Source organism: Terrapene carolina, unplaced genomic scaffold (genome assembly GCF_002925995.2).
Source record: "Terrapene carolina triunguis isolate 2854851 unplaced genomic scaffold, T_m_triunguis-2.0 Scaffold68, whole genome shotgun sequence".
NCBI lineage: Eukaryota > Metazoa > Chordata > Testudines > Emydidae > Terrapene > Terrapene triunguis.
Window position 1 is genome coordinate 44751015 of NW_020664419.1, and position 26795 is coordinate 44777809.

The 26795-nt window shown below is 40.5% G+C and overlaps 1 protein-coding gene across 1 annotated transcript in view; it reads left to right on the plus strand.

The window, feature by feature from the left end:
* DOCK4 (dedicator of cytokinesis 4) overlaps positions 1 to 26795 on the plus strand; it is a 391670-nt gene that overhangs the window by 217085 nt on the left and 147790 nt on the right. The window contains exon 13 of the mRNA XM_024200912.2: positions 9250 to 9375. Coding sequence (XP_024056680.1) covers positions 9250 to 9375 — 126 coding nt within the window. The remainder of the gene's footprint in view (positions 1 to 9249; positions 9376 to 26795) is intronic.

A 26795-nucleotide genomic window follows, 5' to 3' on the forward strand; every position in this document is an offset into this window, starting at 1 on the left:
TGTATCTCAAACAATAGAATGTGAGTATCAGACTTTACATACTGTATGTCTCATTAAAAGAAAAGGAAGGTCTGTAATCAGTAGAGCAAGGTAGACCATGTAGAAAGTAGAATACTACTCTTGAAATTAGCGTGGAAAAATAAACCCACCTGGTTCCCAGATTGGGGCAAAATGACTTGTTTTTAAACATATCTGCTAACATGTTCATTAATACATTTATCACATAGGGTTGATAAAGACAGTAATGTTTAAAAATGTGCTAGCTTGTCAACTCTAGGAAAGTTTGAATGCAGCGATATCACCTGCCAAGTACTGCTTTGTCTGAAGAAAAGATGCCACTGATCCATTGGAGGTATAAGGAGGAGTTCCTATCACCCGGTCATGTGCAGCTGTTCTCAGCAGGATGTGGAGAGAGTTATATAGAGTGACCTGGTTGCAAGGTCATATGTCTAGGAACAAAGAATGTGTGTTGGACTTACAAATGGGGTACTGTATCATGGAATGCAGTAGCACTAAAAAGGACTTATGAAACATGGTAGAAAACTAAAAGGAACACGAGCTCCCAGTGAAGTGCTGTAATTAAGAGGCAAAAAAAAAAAAAAGATTATTAGATGTATAAACAAAGGAATATCAAGTAGAAGTAAGAATGTGGGCTTACCTCTAAACTTTGCATTAGTGAGACCATTACTGGAATACTGTGTCCAGTTCTGGTATCCACACTTCAAACAGGATGTTAAAAAATTGGAGAGGGTTAAGAAAAGAACTACAAGAATGATTTGAGGTCTGGGAAACGTGCCTTACAGTGAGAGACTAACATAACTAATTGGTTTAACTAAGAGAAGGTTAAGAGGTGACTTGAAGATGGTCTACAAGTACGTATGTGGGGAAGAGATTTCTGATAATAGATGGCTCTTGAATCTTGTGCAAAAAGGCAGACTGAGATTCCATGGTTGGAAGCTGAAGTTAGACAAATTCAGACTAGAAATAAGACACAATTTTTTAACAGTGAGGGTAATTAATCTGTGGAACAAATCTAAGAACATAGTGGAGTCTTCATTATATGAAATCTTTTAAATCTGGATGTTTTTTCTAAAAAATATTCTTGCTCAGACAGAAGCTATGGGATTTACTCAGAAAAGCTTAAATGGGAGAGGTCCTTCGCAAGAGGTCACACTGGATCATCATAATAGTCCCTTCTGGCCTTGAACTTTATGAAGATGATCTTCCAGATCCTAATCAGCCAGTGCTTCTTGCAATTACCAGGTGGTGAAATAAGGCTCCACCATTTCCAGGGTGAAGAAATGCCAGGCATACACTCTTGTTACCGTGAAACACCACTTACATGGAAGTCTTTGTTTTCATCTACGTTAATTAGTGGAAACAAGCAGATTAACCTAAAAAGTCATGAAGAACCTTAGAAGATAAAGGAAGGCACAATAAATAAATATACATACATATGACAGCAGGGCCATCATTCTGTGGGGTTAGGAAGAAATAGAAAAAAATAGAAGTAGAAAAAAGCTACTTCACTTTAAGAGGGCTTGACAGTATTCACATCCAATTGAAACCGAGCCTTAGGTACAAGTATTCAGCTCATTTATGAGCTGCAGGCCATGTGGTCAAAAGTGTAATTGGAAAGCCAATGAACCTCCCTTCCTGTACCAGCGATTTGAAGAATCCTCACTCAGACATCAAAGGCTGGGAACAGAGGGAAAGCTGTTGGATTTTTCCTTGACAAGTCAGATTAATCAGACTCCTGCCTTCAAGTGAATTTGCAGGGGTTGGCTGGCTTTCCCCCCCCAAACTTGAACAGTACTTTAGTTCATGAATTCCTTTGTGAATCGAAACTCACAGGGTTCGTACACCCTCTGTTTTCCATTGTTTTAAACTGCAGTGAATTGACACACTGTTAATTTTAGTGACAGGATAGATACTGACTGTGCTCATTGTTATCTGTGCCATTGCAATGTGGACACTTTAAACACTGTCAGAAATGCAAACACCTGTGTGCTTTCAGAGTTATTTTAAAATCTTTTGAGAGCTTTGTTTGGACAGATGCCTGATTTTATTACCTTTCTAAAAAACAAGCAGAGCTGGTTAGTGGGTCTGTCCAAGTTTTTCATGTCAGCTTCCTGAGCAGCTGCTCGACATTCTCCTCTTAATATGATCTAGGAGTTTCTGTTGCTTGTGGATAGAAATTGAATGTAAACACTTTTTATTCAGAAAACCTCAAACATAAGTGAATAGACTGTGGACATAACGAATACAGTTTTCCTTTCTCTCCACTTCACAGCTACACACAGGAATCAATACTGCAGAATCAGAACCAGCCTAATGTAAAATGACAGACCTAACAAAAATGTAGAATGCTCATCCAGTAACTTGTCTATTTTATACATCATCTCTGTTCTGAATGGGAATAATGTAACTAAATGGGGAGAAATCTCTTGACGCTGCAAGTGAAAGGAGTGAAAAACTGTTTGCAATACCATACAATATTATTTTTAGTATTATTCTTGCAACTGGATTCTTGTAAGGAATGATATTAATGTGCATTTATTGTGTTAAATATTAAGAGGATAAAAACGTAAGAGATTTGGTTTAAGGAAAAAAAATAGTGTACTTGATTGTTTAAAAAAAAATCGTACTCGTTTTTGGAGGCGGATTAATTGGTTTCTTTGCACATTTTAGCGACCATTTTTCTAAGAATACCAAATATATACTTTATGTATATTTTATGGGGGACTACTGAGATACTGATTGTGTTAGCTAGAGCTAGACACATTGCAGGGATTTTTGTAAAATTTGCAACACCCTATTGTCAATGCACTCCAGTTCTAACAGGTTCACTCCAGTTTTTACTAACACTGAGCCTCTCTGGACTTGACTGATGATTGTGTGGTGGGAGTGGGGGTGGGAGGTGATAGGGACATAGATTAGTGGGGATTGATATGAAGCCATCAGATACATGGCATTTATGATCTGAGACAGAAACAAACTTTTCAGAGGTGAAATGCTAGTAGTATCATACTATTACGCCCCAAGTTCTTAACATGACTGCATTCCTTTTTTTCTGGTATCTTCCTCACCTCTCTCAAATCTGCTGTTGACCACACTCTTCTTAATAACCTACCTCACCTGAAGTCTGACACATTACTGTCCTGTCACTGAAACTTCCTTTCACAGAAAAGTAATATTCTCTCATCTTTCTAATCCTTCCACATAAAACTAATTTTGATAAATTGCAACTTGAGTTTCTCTCTGGCAGGGGTGTGCGCAGGAATTTAAATTTGACTGCTTTTGGAGGGGCACGTTCTGTGCCCCTGCTGTGGCACCGGGGCCCCTGCTGCGGCCCTGGGGCTGGAGAACCTCTGTGCCCGTGTTGCGGCCCCGGGGTTGGAGGAGTTCTGTGCCCCCTCCAATTATTGGGGGAGGGGCATGTGCCCCTGGTTGCTCCCCCTTGTGCACGCCCCGGCTCTCTGGCCATAGCATGGAAACAAACAACTCTATAGCACATTGTAGTTGTAGTTAAAAATCTTGTTTCTTCCAGCTACTCATGGCTTCTCATTGTCTTGCACTACGCCTAGACTAGGATTTGAGGTCCTGTTTTAATTAACTAGAGTTATAACGTTTTTAAATGTTAATGTCCTAGAACAAACATCTGTGGGGGTGCCTAGATTATAAAAGGTGTTGGCTTGAGTTCACTGACAGTCAACTAACTTGAGTTATAAGAGGACCCTATATTCTAGTCCCTTCGATACTGTGCAGCAGTCCATCCTCCTAAAGTACCCCCAGAGCTATGCGCTAATGCTTGTTTCCCTCCTGTCATGGTTATCATTTATATTGATCACACTGCTTCCTCCTTGGTGTTTGTTCCATCTTTGTATTAAGATTCCTCCTTTGTGGAAATCACGAAATTTAAATCTCAGCCACTATGCTTTTTCTAACTTGCTTCTCTCCTTCTTAGTCTTATTGAATGTACAGTTCAGATACTGTGTAATCTTATGATGCCTTTGTTCACCTTTCTCTGGGTGAGTGAAAGCTATGGCTCTGTCCTCAACTTTTTCAGCTAAATATTTAGAGACATCTCCTCCTCTTCTCTCCCATGTTTGTAAATCAACTTATCACAACTTTCAGCTATGTTGCCCATATAACTTATTGTCTTGACCCTCCTTCTGAAATCCTCATTCATGCCTTATTTTCTTCTTGCCTTTACTGTTGCAATTTGTTTACCTCTAACCTCTTAAGGGTACGTTTACACTGCAGCTGAGAGCATGCACAAGCTAGCCACTGGAGTATGGCCCCGGGGTTTGTGGGCGGGCTTATACTTGGGTAGCTAATCTGTGCTGCTGTCCATGCCACAACATCCCCACTGCTATTTTTAGCGCTCTAGCTTGAGCAGAGGCTGCCTTCCCAAGCTGGGAGGCATACTCCCAGCTGCAGTATTAGACGTACTCTAAAAGTCTCAGCTCTCTAGCCCATGCATAATGCTTCAGTTCACCTTTACACCATATTCGTGTCACTTCTGTCTTCATATACATTAATTGCTGTGAACTAGTTCAAAATTGCCTGCCTTGTGTTTAAAATACTTCATGGATGTGTTACAGTTTACCTTGCTAATATTTCCTCTTACCTTTCTACTTCCTCTTCTCATCTATCAGCTGAGTCCCCTAGTATAAGCTTACTACACTTGTCCTTTAGAAGTTCTTCCATTTGACCTATCTGTATCTCTCCTTCCCTTTTTTCAGATTTTATCTTAAAACATATTTTTCCTCCCATCTGCCTATGCCTCCAATTTTTTCTCTTTCTCTTTCTTATTGGCATTTACTGCATGTTTGAATGTATTTACCATACAATGTCTTTACTGTTTTTAAAATCTCTTGCCACATACAGCACGTGGTTTATGTGTCTAAATACTATCTTTTGCATTATTTAATTCTAATATATTTTGGGGTATAGTTTATGTGAAAGATACTACACAAAATAAAAATATTGAATTATATATCTTTGTGTGTGTCTAAATGATAGATGCCTTAGAGAGTTTTTCGTTAAGCTTTTGTAGATCAGAAGGTGATTCCTTCAGTTTGAAACAGTGAACGCTGTAAAACACATTGCTGTAATACGTGTCTTCTCTTGCAGGAGTCAGTGTATACACTCCTTTGACAATCAGTTCCATTCCCTGGTTAAAACTGCTTTTGCCATTGATATTTTTAATGTCTCATTTTTATGAGCAAAATAGAATTCTCCAAAGCAAATCTGTGAGATAAATGAAAAAGAAAGATTGTAGAAATCTTTAAATGCTAATTGGATTCAAGGTCTTGAACTTTAACTTAAAGTGTTTAGGGAAGATAACATTACATGACCCCTGGCAGTGTACAATATCTGATTATTTTTAACACTGTTCTTCTACTTGATGTGATCTGGGTTCATGGCAAATATCTCTTAGGTTTCCCAGGAGACAACATTGTAATTTTTTAAAAAAAACTTTGATAAACTAGTGAAATATTTCTTAATATAGAAAAAGAATGAGGTTTTGGTAATGGGCTAAAATTTCTCTCTCTAGATCATGGTTTGTCATGTGGTCCAGGTTGATAGTAACTGAAATCATTACCCCTTCACAGCTGTTCAGTTGCTTATATGAAATGAGTTGGTTGGTCTGTACAGTTCCTACAGAACAAATGTCTATGACCGAGACAACCAATTCCTATAGCTTTGTTGTGAATGGGAGCAGTACCTTAGAAATGGAGTGGATGTCATCAGTCTTTGTGGTGGTGATTTGCAAATGAAATCAAAGTAAATGAAAAGGCACATTGGTGAGCTGAGCATATTCATATTAACCGTTTGCTATTTAGCGCGATGTAACAAGCTAAGGTGCAAGCGCACTTTTACCTCAAGGGATTTAGTCACACATTAATACCAAAATGCACTGCCATAAGTATTAATGAGCAAGGTGGTTGAGGTAATATCTTTTATTGGACCAACTTCTATTGGTGAGAGAGACAAGCTTACACAGAGCTGACCTGAGGAAGAGCTCTGTGTAAGCCCAAAAGCCTGTGTCTCTCACGAACAGAAGTTGGTCCAATAAAAGATAATACCTCACCCATCTTGTCTCTCTGGGACCGACACGACTACAAGAACACTACATAAATATTATCGGAAATTGTCTGCTCAAAGGCACTACACACCCCATAGCTGACACTTCATCAAAATAATAAATTGTTATTGTAAATAATAAACTATAGAAGAAAGATAAAAATTGCTGTACTGGATTAGTCCAGTATTCTGACTGACCGTAGCTGTTATCAGATTTTGTAGGCAATGGTGCAACAACCACAAAATGATCAGTTACAAAATAAACTGTTCAGTGGGGCAATCCTAACCCCATAGAATGATTGCCCTGCTGTCATATGTGTGTATATTTATTTATTTATTGGGCTGTTTCCGCTTATTAATGTAGGTCAGGAATTTGTCCCTATCTGCATCCGTATGTGTCTGTTGACACATAAAATAAGTTTTGCTGAGATCAGGGAGGATTAATCCTTACAAGCTGTATCATCCTGACATTTGTCACAATGATTATATTGAAATAACCAAAAAGCAAACATATCCTTTTTGTTAATTTCAGCTATGATGAAGCATGGTGCTTCCAGTTACATTGTTACATTGTATACTGAAATTACCAAAGGTGAGGCACTCCTTTCTTCTAGAACCATTATTTCATTGGAAGGGGAGTAGTATATTGTACTCATTAACCCTTGAGCACCATGTCTTCCAGCACACAGAACAGAGCCTCTGTTAGAGTGAATTAAACATACACCTCTACCCCGATATAACGTGACCCGATATAACACAAATTCGGATATAACGCGGTAAAGCAGTGCTCCGGTGGGGGCGGGGCTGTGCACTCCGGTGGATCAAAGCAAGTTCGATATAACGCGGTTTCACCTATAACGCGGTAAGATTTTTTGGCTCCGGGGACAGCGTTATATCAAGATAGAGGTGTACTGAAAAAATTATTGTTTATAACTTTAGCCATTATGAGAGTTAGTGTGTTCAACACACAATGTTGTGTTTAAGCAGAAAAGTAGCAGGATTTGGTTTTCTTACATTGTTCTAATTTACCTTCAGCTTTTGGTTTTAATAGCAAGAGTTTCATAAGCTTTGCTGTGATTAGAAGTGCACTGGTGATGTAGCCATACATAATGATAACAGGTGTTCATTGAAACTCCCACATTCTTCTACAAAGTAGTCACCTTCAAAACCGCTATACCTTTTGCTCTGTATCAGACAAGACTGTATTTTGTTTGCATCTGCTTTTCTATTAAATTTTCAGGACACTGCAAGCAATAATGTAGTTTTTCTCCCTTTGTATAGTACTTTCTTAGAGAATTAATGCCTTTCAAGAACAATGTTTTGACTTCCTATTATGTAAATGTTGATATCAGAACTTTTTTTTATTTTGATGAATATTCAAATACCTTTGTGACATGTAATGATAAAAACATTCAGTTTAATTATAGAAATACCTCTGTAGAACCTTTATCAAGATTGGTATTTTTATGACTCTGCACCTTAATTTTTTTTCTCATATGCACATTTTTTCTTGGGCTCTCCAACATGTGGGGCTATCTATTGGCAAGGGGGAGAGTGATGCATTTGTCCTACTGCTTTAAGATACATACTGAATTCTAGTTGTTTGTAAGACTAGGCGGTGATTTGTTTGATAAACAAGCAAATGAAAAGATTGAGTGACAGCAAAGTATTACTAATAATTGATATTTCCCAGAAGTGTGTGAGATGGGTTCAGTCACAGAGACCCCATTGGGACTGTCACCTGATGTGCTGAAGTTACCTCTGAGCCCATTTTCCCTGCCAGCTTGGGACTCCAGAACCCTGCCTTGTTGAGCCAGACATGCTAGCCTGCTGCAACACAGACCCACATCTGGTCCACGCCCCCAAAGCTGCAGACTTTAAACAAAAACTGCTCACTGGGTCACCTGTCTCCAGCACCCAGACACCCAGTTCCTAATGGGATCCAAACCCCAAATAAATCTGTTTTACTCTGTATAAAGCTTTTACAGGGTAAACTCATAAATCGTCTGCCCTCTATCACACTGATAGAGAGATGCACAGCTGTTTGCTCCCCCAGGCATTAATCATTTACTCTGGGTTTATTAATAAACAGAAGTGATTTTATTAAATATAAAAAGTAGGATTTAAGTGGTTTCAAGTAATAACAGACAGAACAAAGTAAGTCACCAAGCAAAATAAAGCAAAAACATACAAGTCTAAGCCTAATACATTAAGAAACTGATTACTGCTAAAATCTCACCCTCAGAGATGTCCCAATAAGCTTCTTTCACAGACTAGACTCCTTCCTAGCCTGGGCCCAATCCTTTCCCATGGTACAGTCCTTGTTAGTTCCAGCAGACATCTTAGGTGGAGAGCAGGGGTGTTCTCATGACTGGCAGTCCCCTTTGTTCTGTTCCACCCCCTTTTATAGCTTTGGCACAAGGCCGGAATTTTTTGTCTCTCTGGGTCCCCACCCCCCTTTCTAAATGGAAAAGTACCAGATTTAAGATGAAATACAGTATCCTGTGACATGGTCACGTGTCCTGTGAGACCTCATTCTTCATTACCCACAGGCTGGCCCACACGTACACAGGAAGGCTTGCAGGTAAATAAACCCAATCACAACCAATTGTCCTAGTCAATGGGAGCCATCAAGATTCTAAGCCACCATTAATGGCCCACACTTTGCATAATTACAATAGGACCTCAGAGTTATACTTCATATTTCTAGCTTCAGATACAAGAACTATACATACATACAAATAGGAGGACTATATTCAGTAGGTTATAATCTTTGTTATGATACATTACAAGAGACCTTTTGCATAAAGCATATTCCAGTTATACTATATTCACATTCATAAGCATACTTTCATAAAACACATGGCCTCAGTTACAGACCAATGATAGCCACCTTGTTACTGCTTGTGTATGGCTGGATGGCTGTCTAGTGCTTATCTGGCTCTCTACATGGAGGATTCTTCTACAATGTTTATCCTTCCCAAATGTATACAACTTCTGAGATGGTTTAGAGTTATTGACCTTTGAGTTAGAAAGATTGTAATGAATTATGCAAACCTTCTAATATTAAATATCGTGTTTCCGTTTGAATGGATTTTAGACTTAATGTTGTATTATACCATTCTTATGTCTTTTGTTTCTTCTCTTCATTTCCAGGTCTGGCAGTTTCTCTTCAACTGTTTCATGGAGACATTGAACAAATTAGGAGAGATTACACATCCATGTTTACTCATGGGGTATCAATAACAAGGAAGCTGGGTTTTTCCAATATTATCATGCCTGGTAGGTTAAAAAGAAAAATAAGAAAGAAATAACAAAAAATTGAAATCATTTAATTTTTGATTCCTTTCCAAAGAAATTCTGTACTTCAACAATTCCCAAATGTCAACCCACTGGTCTGTTCTTCTATGCCTTGGAAGTCATTTCTGCCTATGTCTAGTAATTTGGTGATTTGGTAAAATTTAATCCTAACTTTGCACAGGTGCAAATGACTACATAAGATGAAATGCAGTGGAGAATCAGGATCTAAGTAAAGTAGAGTGTGATCAGTGGAGTTTTTAGGGAATTTATTTAGAATGGCAGCTTTTAACAACAAAGGCTCATGTAACTTGGCTGACACTTTCCGTATGGTAGATAGTTTGACCAGTCTCTTGTATGTATATTTGATGAAAAAGAAGGGGCAGATAAGTAGCTGCACAGATGCAGATGATGTGAGGTGCTCAAAGGTTTTACTAAAATTAAATGGTATTTTTAACAGCATGTGATTAAACGTGTGTTAAGAAAGGCTGGATAAAGAATTAATATGAATGTGGAGGTGTGAACATAGTAAAATAACTGGTGGTGATGCTGATCACAATTTTATCTGGCCTAGCCTAATGATTGGTTGTTTGTATAAAATAAATATGATTTTTTTAAAAAAATGTAATAGAATTTATATAGCCAATATCTCTTTGAAAGAAAACCAAACTTAAAACCATAATGACCTGAAACATTATTACTTTGATATTATTACTGACAAAAACCTTGAAATGCACAGTGGTATAAATTGTCCTCATGACTCACTGCGGATTTTTAATAGGGACTACTTTGCCTGTTATAAAGCTGTATCCTTGCACTCTTAGACAGTTAAACTAGAGACATATCACGGTCCCAATTCAAGAAAGAACATGCTTGAATCCATTCCAAATCAGGAAAGCACTTAAACTCCAATTTAAATCCTATTGAAGTCAATGGGATTTAAGCACATGCTTCCTGAATTGGTGTCTAAAATCTGGCAGTTGATAAACCATTCTTATGCTTTTACTACCTGTTAAAATAGCTGACTTTCAGTATCAGTATTTCAGATCACTTAAATCCAGCAATTGGATGTACAGAATCTGTAGGTTAATAAAAAAATGTCATGATTGTTGTGTAAATATTTGGGACGTTTTATTGCCAAATGAGTCAGACACCATAATGTAAATATCAATTTTACATGTATGTTAATGAAAGAGTCAAATTTAAATATTATGGACTGCTATCTAATTTTATTTATTTGGTGTGTCAGTGTGGGGTCTTCTATAATTTAAAATAATTAACATATTTTAAAAATTATATAAATGACAACAGTGGATGTAGCTTTACTGAGGACAAGATAATTCCCAGTAAGGGAAGTATTTACAGCTCATTGTTCATGTATGAGTTAATGAGCTGCTGCTGCTTTGTCACATTGTCTACGACTGTTATAAATAATTCTTTTCTCATTAGATTTTTCCTTATCTTCCTGGTGAGAGACAAAGTGATGTACTAACATATTATGAAAAACATGTTCTAATACAGCAGTACTGTAGCCAGCTGCTGGAGAAATTTCACAGTTCAGTTTCACAGCTAAGTATTGTGCAGATTCATTTGAAAGTTGTCTATGTATACATGGATAAATAGATTTCAGTGTGCTCAATAATTGTCTGCATACTTCTGTGTTGAAATCACATAACTTTTGTCTGTCTTTACTGGTGTAAATGAGATTTTTATTGTACTCAGATAATTACTGTACTCTAGTCATGACAAGTTCCACATTGCTAGGCAGAACAGTAAACTGTAGAGAGTGAAATTCATGCAGAAGATTGGTCACTGCAAATGCTGTGGACTTTTTAAAATTTAAAGCTCTTCTTTCATTTTTGTTTTCTCTTTAAGCTGCTTTTCTTCAGAAATGCTTTTGAGGTTGTGATCAATTGAAATATTAGGGAACGTATATAGTCATTTCATATTGGAAACATCCGTTATTTTATTGTTTCCTTTCTTTTTGTTGCAGTTTAGTATTTTGTTAAGCTCAATTAGCTCAAGTCAGTGCTCATAAACACATCATAGTTGAATTATTAAATAATAGGCTTGGTGTACAGAGTAGCTCCGACTCTGTAGCACAAATTGCAGTGTCTGCATTGAACATGCCAAATCTGAAAACACGTTCCCTTACTGGTGCTTTTTGAACTATAATTGCCCTTCATTTTCTATCTTCATTATTCCTTTTCTCTTTGGGGGTTTTACCACTGAAAGCAATTATGCATGTTTTTTTATAAAACAGTGCCTTTTTATGACACTGAAGTCTGACAGGATAGGGCCCCAGGATGCTCTTTCCAGGGCACATGTAAAACAGTTTAAAACCCCACATCTTTTAGGAAATGGGGAGATAGATTCTGATGGACAGGAAAAGCCACTTATATCTCAACCTTATTCAAGTCCCGTGCGGCTCACTAGACTATAGCCGGCGAGGAGAAGGGAATGCTGTGGAAGTATCCTCCATGAAGTCTAACTGCAAATGTAGTCTCTAAGTGTAAGCGGGATATTGGAGCAGATTCTGTACAACTACAGCTACACGCACTTTCCTGCACCTCAGTTTAACAGTGTGCTGAAGCACGGGCCAAAGTCCTCTTTCCAGGACTGCTCAGAAAGCATTATGCAGAGTTAAACTCCATGTAGTTGTATTTAAACCCTGAATTTAGGTCTTAGCAGCTCCAAGTCACCTTCATAGATCGAGTACCACAGTTGTTTAGTATATAAATATTTATATTGAATATTAACAAGCAAGCCAGACATTTTGAACGGTACTTGAAACGACCTTTAAATAAGTGTTTGTTCTAATGAAAGATATTGGGTTGTAAAAGTACTAGTGTGCCCTTCTATACAAGTTTTATAAACTTTTGGCTGTTTGTACAGCACACATTACTGGAATATAAGTCCAATTTGTAACATCTGAATCACAATGTACAGCTTTTGTGTAATGTGTTTATACTCATTTATTGTACCACGCACATTCATATGCATTCTTTCCCTCTGATCTTCAGAGGTGGTTCTAAGAGTAGAGAGGTCTAAGCTTCAGTGTGTGTCGCCAGAACTCTTCACAGCTGGAATGACCACAGAAGTGTGTCTCGGTCTATATCCAATTCCCTTTGTGGGGTCAAGAGAGAGAAAAGTCTGATTTGTGGGATCCTTCTTGTGAGCAGCATTCAGCCTCCCTCTCTTAATGGTTGGCTTGTTATTCAGTTTGTGTGATCATAAGGAAATCTTGTTTTAGCCATAATATTACAGGTCTGAGACATCTGCACATAAAATAATTAATCCCTTAGATTTATATAGGATGCTATCTTTCCCCATATGCTCAATTAACTCAAAGAAGGGATTTTAAAGCTCTCACCTCCTTGAACTCTTCCTTTGTTTTTCCCATGAATTAAGACAGAATCACATTTGAAAGCAACTATCTAATAACTAAATCTGACTTCCACAGGCTATGAACTTCTAGGGATGACAAAAGCTCTCCTTCTAGTACCCCCTTGTAACAGTGCTGGCTTTGGTGAGACACAACTGTGTGTGTCAGTTCAAGACAAATTGCTTCAAGCAGGGCAGTTACCGCCCAAGGCTGGGGTTTTTCCACCTCTAAGGCAAACCAAACCAGCCAGACAGAGAGGACTTTGGTTTTATCCCACTGGCTAACCACAAGTCACACAAGCAATTCCCTTAGACACTCCAGTTTCCCAGTATCACCATCAGTGCCACTCGTTATGGGGATGAATGGTTATGAAAACCAATACCCCAGTAAAAGAAAAAAGATTCTCTCAATCTCAAAGGACCAAGCCCCAGACCCAGGTCAATATACAAATCAGATCTTACCCACAAATCACACTGTTGCCAATCCTTTAGAATCTAAAATCAAAGGTTTATTCATAAAAGGAAAGAGATATAGATGAGAGCTAGAATTGGTTAAATGGAATCAATTACATACAGTAATGGCAAAGTTCTTGGTTCAGGCTTGTAGCAGTGATAGAATAAACTACAAGTTCAAATCAAGTCTCTGGAGTACATCCACAGCTGGGATGGGTCATCAGTCCTTTGTGTAGAGCTTCCGTTTGTAGCAAAGTCCCTCCAGAGTATGAAGCAGGATTGAATACAAGACGGAGGAGCTGTGGCAGCTTTTTATAGTCGCTTGCCATGTGGTCTCTGCTTTCTATGTCCCAAAGACAAGCTGTCCATCATATGGCATGGAAAAACCTGAGTTCTGTCCATAGGCATGTCCCTGCATTCCTTGCTGAGTCACAAGGTGAATCTGCCTTCTTTCAATGGGTCAGTTGTATAGCCGATGGTCCTTAATGGGCCATCAAGCAGGCTAGGCAGAACTGACACCAACTTGTCTAGGATGTCACCCAGAAGCATAGCACAAGTTTGAACTACAGACAGTATAGAGCCAATACTTATGACTTTAAATATCGAGTTGATATCGGACGCCTCGGACCTCGACTGGGGAGTGCAACTCGGCGCCTTCCAGACTCAGGGCATGTGGTCCCTGAAGAAGATGACATTGCACCTAAACGTCAAAGAACTCAGCGCAGTCCACTTTGCATGCAGAGTCTTCTTATCGCACCTTATTGGCAAAGTGGTGAGAGTGTTAACAGACAACACAGCCTTGATCTTCTACATCAACAGGCAAGGGGGAGCATGCTCATTGGCTCTCTGCCAAGAGGCACACCGTCTGTGAGATTTCTGCATCAGCCACGGGATCCACTTGGAAGCTTGTCATCTCCATGGCGCCAGAAACACTCTGGTGGATCACCTCAGCAGGTCCTTCTCCTCTCACCACAAGTGGTTGCTCCACCTGGAGGTAGCCTGCATGATCTCCCAGAGGTGGGGAACTCCCCAAGTGGACCTGTTCACCACAAGACAAAACAGAAAATGCCATCATTTTTGTTCTTGGCAGGGTCTGGGCAAGGACTCTCTCTCCGATGCCTTCCTCCTGTCATGGTCAGGGAACCTGATGTACACATTCTCACCGATTCCGCTCATCAGCAGGGTCCTGGCAAAGATCAAGAGAGACAAGGCACAAGTTATCGTGATCGCCCTGGCATGGCCGCACCAGCGCTGGTTTGGCATGTTGATGAACCTGGCAACGGGCCCTCTCTGGCCCTTGCCCAACCATCTGGACCTGCTGTCTCAGGACCACAGATGTCTCCTACCTCCCAACCACGCCCCCTCCACCTCTCCACATGGATGCCGCGAGGCTGAACTCGGAGAAGCGGATCTGCTCTCATGAGGTCCAACAGGTCCTCCTGGGAAGTAGAAAGCCTTCCACTGGAGTGACTTACCTGGCCACCGAGGTATTCCGGCTGGGCGGCCGAGTGCGGTATCTCTCCGTCGTGTTCATCTGTACAGTCTATCCTAGACTACCTGCTCCATCTGAAGAACCAGGGTCTAGCACACTCTCCAATCAGGGTGCATCTCGCGGCCATCTCTGCCTTCCACCTGCCAATCCAAGGTCAGATGGTGTTCTCTCATGACATGTCGGTCAGATTCTTGAGAGGCCTCGAGAGCCTGTTCCTGCTGGTCTGGGCTCCTGTCCCACAGTGGGACCTTAACTTGGTTCTTTCTAGGCTCATGGGCCTGCCCTTTGAGTCATTGGGCTCCTGCTCCCTTTCCCACCTGTCATGGAAGGTCGTCTTCCTTGTAGTGGTAACATCGGTAAGACGAGTCTCAGAGACTAAAGCCCTGACGTCAGAGCCAGCATATACAGTGTTCTACAAGGACAAGGTTCAGCTGCAACCACATCAGGCCTTTCTGCCAATAGTGGTGTCTTCCTTCCAGGTTAACCAGGACATCTTCCTCACGGTGTTTTGTCCCAAGCTGCACACCACTAGTGAGGAAAGGAGGCTGCATGCCTTGGACATCAGACGTGCCCTGGCGTTTTACCTGGAGCGTACCAAGCCTTTCCGCAAGTCGACCCAGCTCTTCATCATGACAGCGGACAGGATGAAGGGCCTTCTGGTGTCTTTGCAGAGGATTTCCAAATGGATCACATCCTGCGTCCAGACCACGAGCTGGCACAGGTCCCATCACCGCCAATCGTGAGGGCCCACTCGACCAGAGCTCAGGCGTCCTCGGTGGCCTTCCTGGCACACATTCCTATCCAGGATATTTGCAGAGCAACAACCGTGGTCTTCGGTTCACACATTCGTGGCGCATTACACCACCACTCAGCAGGTCAGAGGCAACGCTGGGTTCGGCAGAGCTGTGTTACAAGCTACACGTCCATGAACTCCTACCCACCTCCAGGGGTACTGCTTGGGAGTCACCTAATATGGAATGGACATGAGCAAGCCCACGAAGAAGAAAAGACGGTTACCTTTTCCGTAAGTGGTGTTCTTCGAGATGTGTTGCTCATGTCCATTCCATGATCCGCCCTCCTTCCCCACTGTCGGAGTCTCCAGCAAGAAGGAACTGAGGGTGGGGGCAGCTGGCGGCGGCCCTTATGCTGCAGCATGTGCACACCACTCCGGGGAGCGCCAGAGCCAGTCCTCTGCAGATACTACTGAGGGAAAGACTTCCGGCACTGGTGCATGTGGCGAGCACACACACCTATTATGGAATGAACATGAGCAACACATCTGACAGAACCCCTTCCTCTAATTCTGCAAACTCCTTCCTGAGATGGGGTGCACACAGCATTGGAGATGCAGCATTGATTTATATAACATTATATTTTCTCGAATATTCTCCATCCTATTCCTTATGCATCCTAAAATCTTGTTTGCTTTTTTGACCACAACTGCACATTGAGCTGAAGTCTTCGTTGAGCTGTGTACACTGACACTCAGGTCCCTTTCCTACAGTTAATATAGAACCCTGTGAGGGTTCTGTGTAACTGAATTTTTTCCCCTGTAGTGTGCATAACTTCACATTGTGAACATTGAATTTCACTTGGCATCGTATTGCCCATTCATCTATCTGTGTTAGGTCTCTCTGAAGTTCCTGACAGTCCACTTTTCAAGAAGCTATTGACTCCTTAACTACCAATGTCACTTCTGGATTTTTTTCTGCATGCTCCCTCATCTATTCTTTGCTCTGCTTATGTGTAGGAACACGTGTTCCAATAAATCTATTCCTCTACTCACACATTGTGCCCCCTTTCTCTGGAATTTAAAAAAATGCTGTATGTAGAGGCTCGTGGGTTGTGTAGTTATTATGAAAATAACCTCATAGCCTATGATGGACAAAGCTGTAAGCACGTTCTTTATAAGTTATTTTCAATAATTTATGACTTTGAGGAGGAAAATTGCATGTTTAGCATACAAGAGCTCAGGTGAATTTAAAAGTAATGCTAATGAGAGCTGTGGAGTTAATTCCCTGCTCATCATGTTGAGCATTTACCTCTGCATCTGCTTGTATATTATTTACTTAATAAAGAACCATTACTTTTATTAAATAAATGTGCATGCAGTGAGAAACAAAACACACTTGTGTATTCTTCCATGAAGAAATGGTCTGAATTTTTCACCTTCCACATTAGATGACTCAGGCCTTCCTACTTTTTCTACATTTGTTTCTTTTCCTAGTTGCCAAGACTACAAAAGTAAGTTATTTTTTTTTTTACCTTGCTAGTAATGTTGTCTGATTGCATTAGGTACCCAGAAATGAGTTTAAAAGAATATTGTCAAGTAAAACTAGCCTGAAATTCCAGCGTCCATAAAACTATTATGATCTGTGGGGAATATATCTTCTGCGTTCAAAATCCTGCTCTAATTCCTTTTTAAAATCTTCAGTTCTGCCAGATAAGCTACCATTTGTGCAAGTCTTGAGGAGTGGGGGACTGGAGGAGCTATCCATGAACATGTCTTTGGGTGGATGAGTAAAATGAGCTTTCTCTCTCTCTCTCTCACCACACACAATTTTCTTCTCCTGCTGTATTGATTTGCTTGGTGCATTGGGAGACAGGGTAGTGAGAGTAGTGGGCTGAGAAAGGGGTTAGAAGAGTGGAGTGCTCAGAGAACTTGCTAATTGCAGCTTTGCTCCCATTATAGCTTGTGGGTCAGGAGAGGGGAGTAGAGAGAAGCTGCAAAGTGAAATTAAACAGTGTTTCAGAGATCTGGTTGCTTTCACTTTTCTGCTTCTGCAGTTGGAGTGGAGGAGCAGCCTGTGTGTGGTAGGCAGATTCATTTAGCGAGATGCCCCCGACCTCAAGTGCACCCAGGATTTCAGCAAGGCACTGCCAGGTGTGTTTCCCTAAAAGCCCCAGAGGGAAGAGCACTTTATTAAAGAGACTGCAGGCAGAAATAGTCTGGCAATCTACTTCTGCATGAGTTAGCATAGGCAAAATAACAGAATTTAAAGCTAGAACTGAATTTTGTAAGTCATCATGCAAAAAATTTTAGTTCTCTCAAAATCCTGTTGCAAATGAAATTTTGAGGACTCAAAAGCTATTTCAGAATCAATTTATGAAAACTGTTTGAAATCTGGTGAAAAATGCTTCACCAATGTTGACCTTTCCTGGTAAATATGTGCATAATTTAATTAGTACTGTTGTGGCCTGTGTTTTATTAATATTATTTTTATTTATAATTTCTTTGTAAATCTTTTACCCCACTTTTGCTTGAAAGAAATTGTTTTAAGTCTACTAGTTAAAATGATGAATGAGACAAAATTACAAAACTATTGAGTGAGGAGTACTCTCTTGAATAGTCCATTCACAATGTGCTGTCTAGACTAGATGTAAACTACCTTGTGGGTGTTACCCCAGGAGCAAACACATTTGAAATACTGGTACATAGTCAATACTCTTATCTTTAGATACAAAGATGATATAGGCATACAAACAGGATAATCATATTTGATGGATTGTAACTTTTCCATTGATACCTTACATGACATACTTTGTACAAGATTTGTTGCAGTTATCTAACAGTAGCAGCATTAATTATATCAGTGGTTATATTTCCATCATACAGCTTCACAGCGGCGTCCAGCTGCCCAGGCTTCTCGCCCCGGCTCCCAGCCGGAAGCGGGATCCAGCTCTCCAGGAGAGTGGGAGACAGCTGGTCTCTAGCCCTCTGGCATTCTTCTCAATTTCATGGCTCCTGCCTTGAAATAGACAAAACAGCCATTAGCCGACGTAAGGAACGCAGCGTCTACACAGACGCTATGTCGCCCTCACTAAACCAGCATAAGCCCCACACCTCTCACGGAGATGGAATTATGTTGGTGTAGTAGAGCACTTAAACTGGCGAGAGCAAGGCTGTAGTGTGGATACTGACATAATTAGGCAGCTTACATTGACCTAACTGTATGGTGTAGAGCAGGCCTGAGACTATATCAGCTCCAGCTCTACTTCTGCAATATGATCCGTATGGATTGCAGCCAAATCATAGAAACGTAGGGCTGGAAAGGACCTCGAAGTCATCAAGTCCAGCCCCCTGCCCTAAAGCAGGGCCAAGTAAACCTAGACCATCCCTGATGGGTACTTGACCAACCTGGTCTTAAAAACCTCCTGTTTTTAGGATTCCATGACTTCCCTTAGAGGCCAATTCCAGTGCTTAATTACCCTTATAGTTATAAAGTTTTTCATAACATCTAACCTAATCTCCCTTGCTGCAGGTTAAACCATTACTGCTTGCCCTATCTTCAGTGGGCATGGAGAACAATTGATCACTGTCCTTTTTATAACAGCATTTAACATATTTGAAGAATTTGCACAATCCAACTGTAGGCCCAAACAGTTTTGATTTGAGCTCATCTGCCTGGTACTCTGTAATTCCTGAAGCTGTTTTTATTCCTTATGAGAGACCATCAACTGTCCCAGATTCCAAGTCTCCTGTGCCAGCAAAGAGAATACAAGATTTCCTATGCTTCACTAATCTTATGTGCACTAATTCTTTCTCATCTAGAATCTTGTCACTAGATCTATCAGCAAGAAGAGAATAGCTTTTCTGTATGCATTTCTGAGACACTTCTCTAAGAAACTTCGAGGTTGGTTCTGTACAGTCTTTTGCTCCCTTAGCGGTTAGTATAATTTGATCCAAGATTAAGGCCATTTTTGCCTGCAAGTTGCAAACTGAAATCATATTGTTTAACAGCTGTGTAAGTGGTGTTCAAAAACAGCACAAAAAACCTTTGCGATCTCCTTATGTTGTATTTTACAGATAGTGATGCAATATTACTAATAGAAGCTTCTTGTGGATAAAATTATACCTTTACTGCTTACATACATTGCACTGCAGCAGAGTGATCAAGTAGACATAGGGAATCAGTTTTAAAGCTGACTTCCAAAAGGTGTACCTTTATCAAAAAGCTCTTCGTGCTTTTTGGAAATTGCACAAAATATTGCATATTTCTGGCATTATAACCATAAATATTTAGCTTTCCCTGAGTTCTAAAAAAGGGCATATTTCTTATCGTATTCTGTGTCATGTGACATACGTGAACTTAGCTCAGTATTACCTTCTACTGATTCAGGCTGATTAGTGGTTCGTTTTTGTTTAGCTGATTTCATTTTATTAAACTCCCCAAACCACACACATTTTTCAATTAAAAATCAACACAGTCTCTGTGAGAGTAGTTTTTATATGAATGTGTTGACAATACTATGTAAGACAAGGATTTATTTGCAAACTAAACTGGCCTTGGCAGCTGCAGCTACATTCACAATTGCAAAGCTGTAATGAAGTGTCAGGAAGAGGCCATCGCCAGCCTAAAATACAATCAATTTGTGTTTGGCTCCAGTAGCAAGTAATCAAATTGTAGTTTATTTCACTAAAAAGCTTTCTCCAACATGGTTAGAACTTAAACTGTCGTTTCCTTTTCTAGCAAAAAAAATAACTGCCTTTGAACTTCGACTGCAGCTTATAGGTTTTAAACCTTACTCCCCATCTTCAAATCACCACAGATACTGTCCTGTCACAATAAGTTTGCAAGGCTGTAAAAGTCACTCTGCAGGCTGCTCTGGCTTGGCTGGAAAATTAAAGTTGTTGCTTGCTTTACTATAAAAAATAATTGTCTTTGCATTACCTCCCTGTAGCAGAAAACCCCCAAACCAATCCCTCCCTCTTCCCCCTACCCAATTGTAATTTGGATCATATTTTATATTAAGGTTCTATTTATAAATTGTTAATAAATGATTAATAGATGTTTTAATAAAAGGTTAATTGAATGCTACAGATTGCAATAGAGCCCCCAAAAGTCAATATAGGTTGCTTATATCCATGGATAATAATCTATAACACCATTTACTGCTGTGCTTATAATCCTCAATAACGCATATTGGTGGTGTCTGTAACATACTTATAACATCTTTTAGTAAACATTTATTAACTCTTTATCATAGAACTCTTAATATAAAACATTGGCTAATATTTGATTCGTGCACCAATAGTTATCAGTTTCCAACAGACACTCAGCTGTGCACTTTTACCTTGGTCCCACCCCTTCCTCCCAAGCCATTGCATGGGTGGCTGAGATCAGCTAAGCCTATCCCCTTCCTGGCTGCCAAAGCTCCTGTAGGCTCAGTTCTGCTTCTCTAGTCAGCTGTTTCTCTTCCCACTATAACTTGCTATTATTTTCATTTTGTAGCACGTAGGTGTCTTATTTATGGACCAGGACCCCAGAACCCAGAACAGAAAGATAGTCCTTGCCCCATAGAACTTGCACTCTAAGACCAGAGAAATCAGATGGATAGAGACAGCCTGGAAACACTGAGACAATATTAATCAGCATGATAGGCAGTTGTCTCAGTACATCAGCAGCCTAGCTGTTGTCAAGTTTTTTGGAGACTGATGTAACCCATTCTCTTTTGCTCTGCTCCCACTCAGCCCCTTTAGATACTTTTCCCTTTGACTGGCTGGTCAATGCTATCTTGTTTAATGTCATTAAGCCTGCCTCCGGGATCCTGTATCCTCTTTGTTAGGCAGGCAGGAAACCCAACACTTTTACTTGGTCAGATAGCAATTGTACTTGCCCCAGGCTTCTGGGCAATAAGATTTTTTCTCAGCCTGACAACCAAGCTCTGGAGGTGTTTTCTCCACATCGAGGTTGACATACATTTGCAGGACCATATGGAGCATCAAGCATTCCCACAGCCTTTGCTGTGCTGTACTGTACAAGTTCTGACTTAATTCTCCAGTTGTTTCAGTTCAGTGCCTTTCACATACAATAAAATTCATTTAAAAAAGCAAATGGCCTTACAGTATGTGCAGCAAATACTCAGGATTCATGGAAAAGTTAAGGCTGAATCACAGACGGTATTATTCCAGTTTCCCCGCCTTCTGTCAATTTAATATGACCGTACCATAACTTCTGTATTTTGCAAGATTTGCATGGAGATTTAACCCCACAACTCCCAGTGGAAATCCGTGTGAGAATGTTCATATCTGTAAGTTCTTCTTCGCATGCTTACTTATGTCGATTCCATTCTAGTTCCAGGTGAGTGCACGCCCATGTGCCCAGTCATCTGAGATTTTTACCTTAGCAGTATCCATAGGGTGGGCTGTAACGCCCCCTTGAGTACTGCAATCATGCATTGGTATGTTAGGCGCTGGCAATCCTACACCCTCTCAGTTCCTTCTTACCGCCTGTGACGGTTGGAGTGCTTTGTTTTGCATCGCAAGAGCATTAGCGGTTCTTACCATTGTCCATTGTTCTGTCTGGGGCTGTTAATAAACAAGAAAAAAATGGACCTTAATTCCTATAAAATGCATATAGTTCATTGGAGCAGTCCTCAACTCTACTCAGGCCAGAGCCTTCCTCCTGAGGCTTGGTTACAAGCCATGGCAGACCTGATCTTGTCCATGCAAGCCCACCCTCTCACCAACGCTGACATTGCCTGCGATTGTTGGGCCACATGGCGGTCTGCATTTGAGTGGTCTGGCACGCGTGGCTCCAACTCAGGGCTCTGCAGGCATGGCTGGCGTCGGTCTATGTCCCCAACAGACACAGTATGAACCGTATGGTCAGGATCCCGGACACGTACTGTCATCACTCAAATGGTGGCGGAATCCTGCATCGATGTTGGAGGGGGTTCCCTTTGAAGCTCTGTCTCCGTCGGTGACCCTTTCATCTATCAAGGTCCACTTGGCTGCTATTTCGGCCTTCCATCTGCTGCTCGATGGTAGGTCGATTTTCACCCAGGACATGACTGCCTGGTTCCTAGAGGGACTCAAGCGCCTCTATCCACATGTTAGAGACCCCGTTCCACCATGGGACCTGAATCTTGTGTTGTCATGGCTCACGGGACCCCCCTTCGAGCCTCTGGCTTCCTGCTCTCTCCTTCTCTTTTCCTGGAAGGTTGCGTTCCTAACATCCGCCTGCTGGGTCTCTGAGATTAGGGCGCTTGCCTTGGAACTACCCTATATGGTCTTCCATCCGGGTTTCCTGCCCACGGAGGTCTCGCAATTTCATACGGGCCAGGACATTTACTTGCCTGTCTTTTTTCCCAAAGCCACATTAGTCGGAGGAGGAGCATAGATTGCATTCCCTAGACATCAGGAAGGCACTAGCCTTCTACATTGAATAGACCATTCTGCAAGTCGACGCAATTGTTTGTTGCAGTGGCCAATAGGATGAAAGGTCGTCCGGTGTCCGCTGAAAGGATTTCTTCTTGGATCACTGCCTGCATTCACTTCTGCTATGATCAGTAAAGGTGCCTCCTTTGGCGATTGTAACTGCCCATTCAACCAGGGCACAAGCCTCTTCGGCAGCTTTCCTACCCAGGTGCCTATACAGGGCAGCTGTAGGGCAGCCACCTGGTCATCCATCCACACATTTACGTCCCTTTACACACTTACCCAGCAGGCCTGGGAGAATGCTGGCTTCGGTAGAGCAGTACTGTAAGCCGCTAGACTGTGAACTCCAAGCCCACTTCCAAGGATACTGCTTGTGAGTCACCTAGAATGGAATTGACATGAGCAAGCACTCGAAGAAGAAAAAACAGTTACAAAAAGGTAGGTAACTGTTGTTCTTCAAGATGTGTTGCTCATGTCCATTCCATTACCCGCCCTCCTCTTTTGGAGTTGCGGGCAAGAAGGAACTGAGAGAGCATAGAGTTGGCAGCGCCTAATATACACATGAGCATGGCACTCAAGGGGGCGCTATAGCTGACCTTACAGATATTGCTAAGGTAAAAATCTCAGACGACTGTATACGTGGGTTTGTATACACCTAGAAATAGAATGGAATAAAGACTAGCCAACATCTTGAAGAACAACAGTTACAAAAAGGTAGATAACCGTTTTTTTAATGTTTCGGTTTTGGTTTGGTTTTAAAAATATATTTAACTATTTCTTCACACAACACACAGTCAACCTGTGGAATTCTTTGCCAGAAGATGATGTGAAGGCCAAGACTGTAGCAGGGTTCAAAGAAGAACTAGATAAATTCATGGAGGATAGGTCCATTAATGGCGTCTGTTTGCCAGAAGCTGGGAATGGGCAACAGGGGATGGATCATTTGATGATTAGCGGTTCTGCTCATTTCCTCTGAAGCACCTGGCATTGGCCACTGTTAGAAGACAGGATACTGGGCTAGATTAACCTTTGCTCCCACCCAGTATGGCCGATCTTACGTAGAAGAAAAGAAAAAATATACCGTTACCTTTTGGCCAAGTGGTGCCAGATTTTCAGGACCATGCAGACCAGTCACCTGTTTGGTGACAGAGTCAGGGTGCTTTCTTTGTGTAATCTGTTTGTTTTCTGAAACAGCAATGGTAACAAACAGCAAACTCCCTTTAGCAGAAACCTCAGGCCTTGCACTGAGGTCCTGTCCAAGAAACGACCATATTGCCTCTGTCTTTTACAAGGACTGACAGACTCTCAAGCCAAAACTGTCTGCCACAGCTTCTGTTGACTCTCATCTCATGATTCCACATCCACACAGAGAAGCAGCTCTTAGCCCTGCTATAGCTGTGTGGCTGGTTATCAGACTCTGGTCATTATTAGCTTCATTAGTGACCTTGTTGATATATACCTGATTTATACCCACCCCTTTCTACAGAGTTCCTCCTACATCAAGAGCCCTTAATGGTGGAACATTATAATACCAGCTGTAATCCACTGGAGTTTGTGATAACTGGCAAATGCTATCTATACACACACAGTTTTTGAGGAGATGCACAAGTCACATCTGTGTTTGTATTTTTTATACCCAATATGTCTATAATAGGTAGAGCTGGTAGTGCCATCTATACTTAAAGTTGTCTGACACTACCCATTAGAAGATCTTGATTTCAGATTCTTATAATTTTGTGAAAACTTAACGTCTTGGGCTTTAATTTACCGTGCTAGGTGTCTGCCTCAGGATGACTCTTTTTAAAAAATAAATAAATAAATGCTTCACCCAAGGGATTCAGAAATTTCAGAAATGAGATGGGCGGAAATACATTCTTTGCCCATATTAAAAACAAACAAGACCCATATGCTCATATACTTATTAGTTTGGCAGCTAAATTTTCTGAAGATTCCATTTGTACTGATCGTGCTTCATCTCTGCAATTACTGCTCCTGATTTCAGCTGCCTTCCTTATTACACAGCCCTGATTTGTCCCCAAAGGACCATCCGCTCTGTGCACTGAATGAGGCAATGGTCCTGTGGAAAAAATAGCATGGTGTCATGTAATTAAAACTGTAGGATAACACATATGCACAAGGGAGCCAAATTAAGTCTGCACACATAACTTTAAATCTAACATTTACTAATTTAGGAGTGCTTGACTTTACAATTTTAACATTCTTTTAACCTATTTTTTGTGTATAATATATAGACATATATAGAAAATGCTAAAGATTTCTTGAGAGGTTGGCTTCAAGTTCTGTAGCATCCCAGTTCTGTTACATCTACAGCATGTATATGTGTTTTGCTGAACTAACTGTATCGTCTAAAGGTATTTAATATAAATAAAATGGGCTATGATGCAATAAAAGCATCAAAAGTGTTGCATTATAGTACTTCAGATTTGATATTGGCCTTGTGACTAACCTCTTGTTGTTTAATCTGCCTGACATTGAGTGTATTTGCTTTATATGGGTATTTAAGTATAGCATCCATTCTACATGATTCATCTTCCTGTGTGACTCAATCATTTCCCCTTGCTTTTCTACTCATCTTTTACCCTATAAAGCCACATTGTTCCTCCTATAGCGTGAGAGACGTATGCTCTTCATTGTTTTAATTACTGTTAGATAATACTGAAAAAATTCCATGTTTTCTCCAGTAAGGCGACCCAGATGACTTGGTTTATCTGAGATGTCAAAAACAGGGTAGAGTTTCCGGAGTGAATTTAGATCAGGAAGTGTATAGTCTAAATTATACACCCTTCTGCCCCACTAAAGTCTGCTGTGGCTCATTCCGCTGATAGCACGTTGATGTTATGAAGGGCATATCCTCCTCTTTTGTCCCTTCTTCCCTGCAATTAGAGCTCCGTGGGCAACAAAAAATGACTTGGTTTGGCATTTTGTTAAAAAACTGAAACTTGGACCTTGGCATTGAAAGCTTCATAAAGGTTTGTAAAGCTTTTGAGCATGCCAGAACTACTATCTTGTTTTGCATCAAACGTCTGCACAGTTTAAAAAAATAGAATCAGGAGAAATTCTGTGGTTTCAACTGAGTTACAGATTCATTAGGACCTAATATTTCTGGAACTTGGTGGTATGTTTTTATATGGAGACCACGTACAAAATATGCACAACTCCTTATGAAGCGGAACAGCTGAATTTACAGCAGATACATCTAGAATTCAAGTTTATCTTTGAAGGAGATGTATCCATAGCTCCCACTTCCATGCCAAAAGTATTCCTCTTACAAATCATCTTTTTAATTAAAAAAGATGCATTTCTTAACAATTTCTCTGAATTTAAAGCTCTTCAAAGTGAGAGACTAGAACCAATACTAGAGTAAACATGTCCCACATAGGACTCCACATGTCACACATTTCTGTTAGTTAGCATCCTGTGTTATCATTTCTAGAAAATTTTATTATAAACTGTTTTTTAAAAGTAGACAAAGTTTCTGTAAAATCCAGAAATAGCAAGATGTTAATATTCCTAGTTTGCTTGCCACTTGAATAACATAATTTAGACCCCATGCTCATCTTTGTTATGGCGTAGTCCTAAAGAGCTAAAAGGAAATTGGTCGTGCAGCAAAAAAAAATTCTGTACCTTTTGTTCATAGGGCCATAGTTTGGATTATGTTTTGGTGGGATGATTTTATTAACAATCTCACATGTATCAGCTGACTAATGTGAAAACACTCACTCTTATTGCAGTGTCCGCATTTCTGCTACTTGAAAATCATTAGTCGCATGAAGTAGAATGTATGCAGGGAAAAGTGACACAATATGATTCTATCTGGCAAAGTTTAAGTTGATTGAATCTTAAGATGAACTTTTGTAATGATGTGTCATCATTGTCATTATTTATAAAATATTT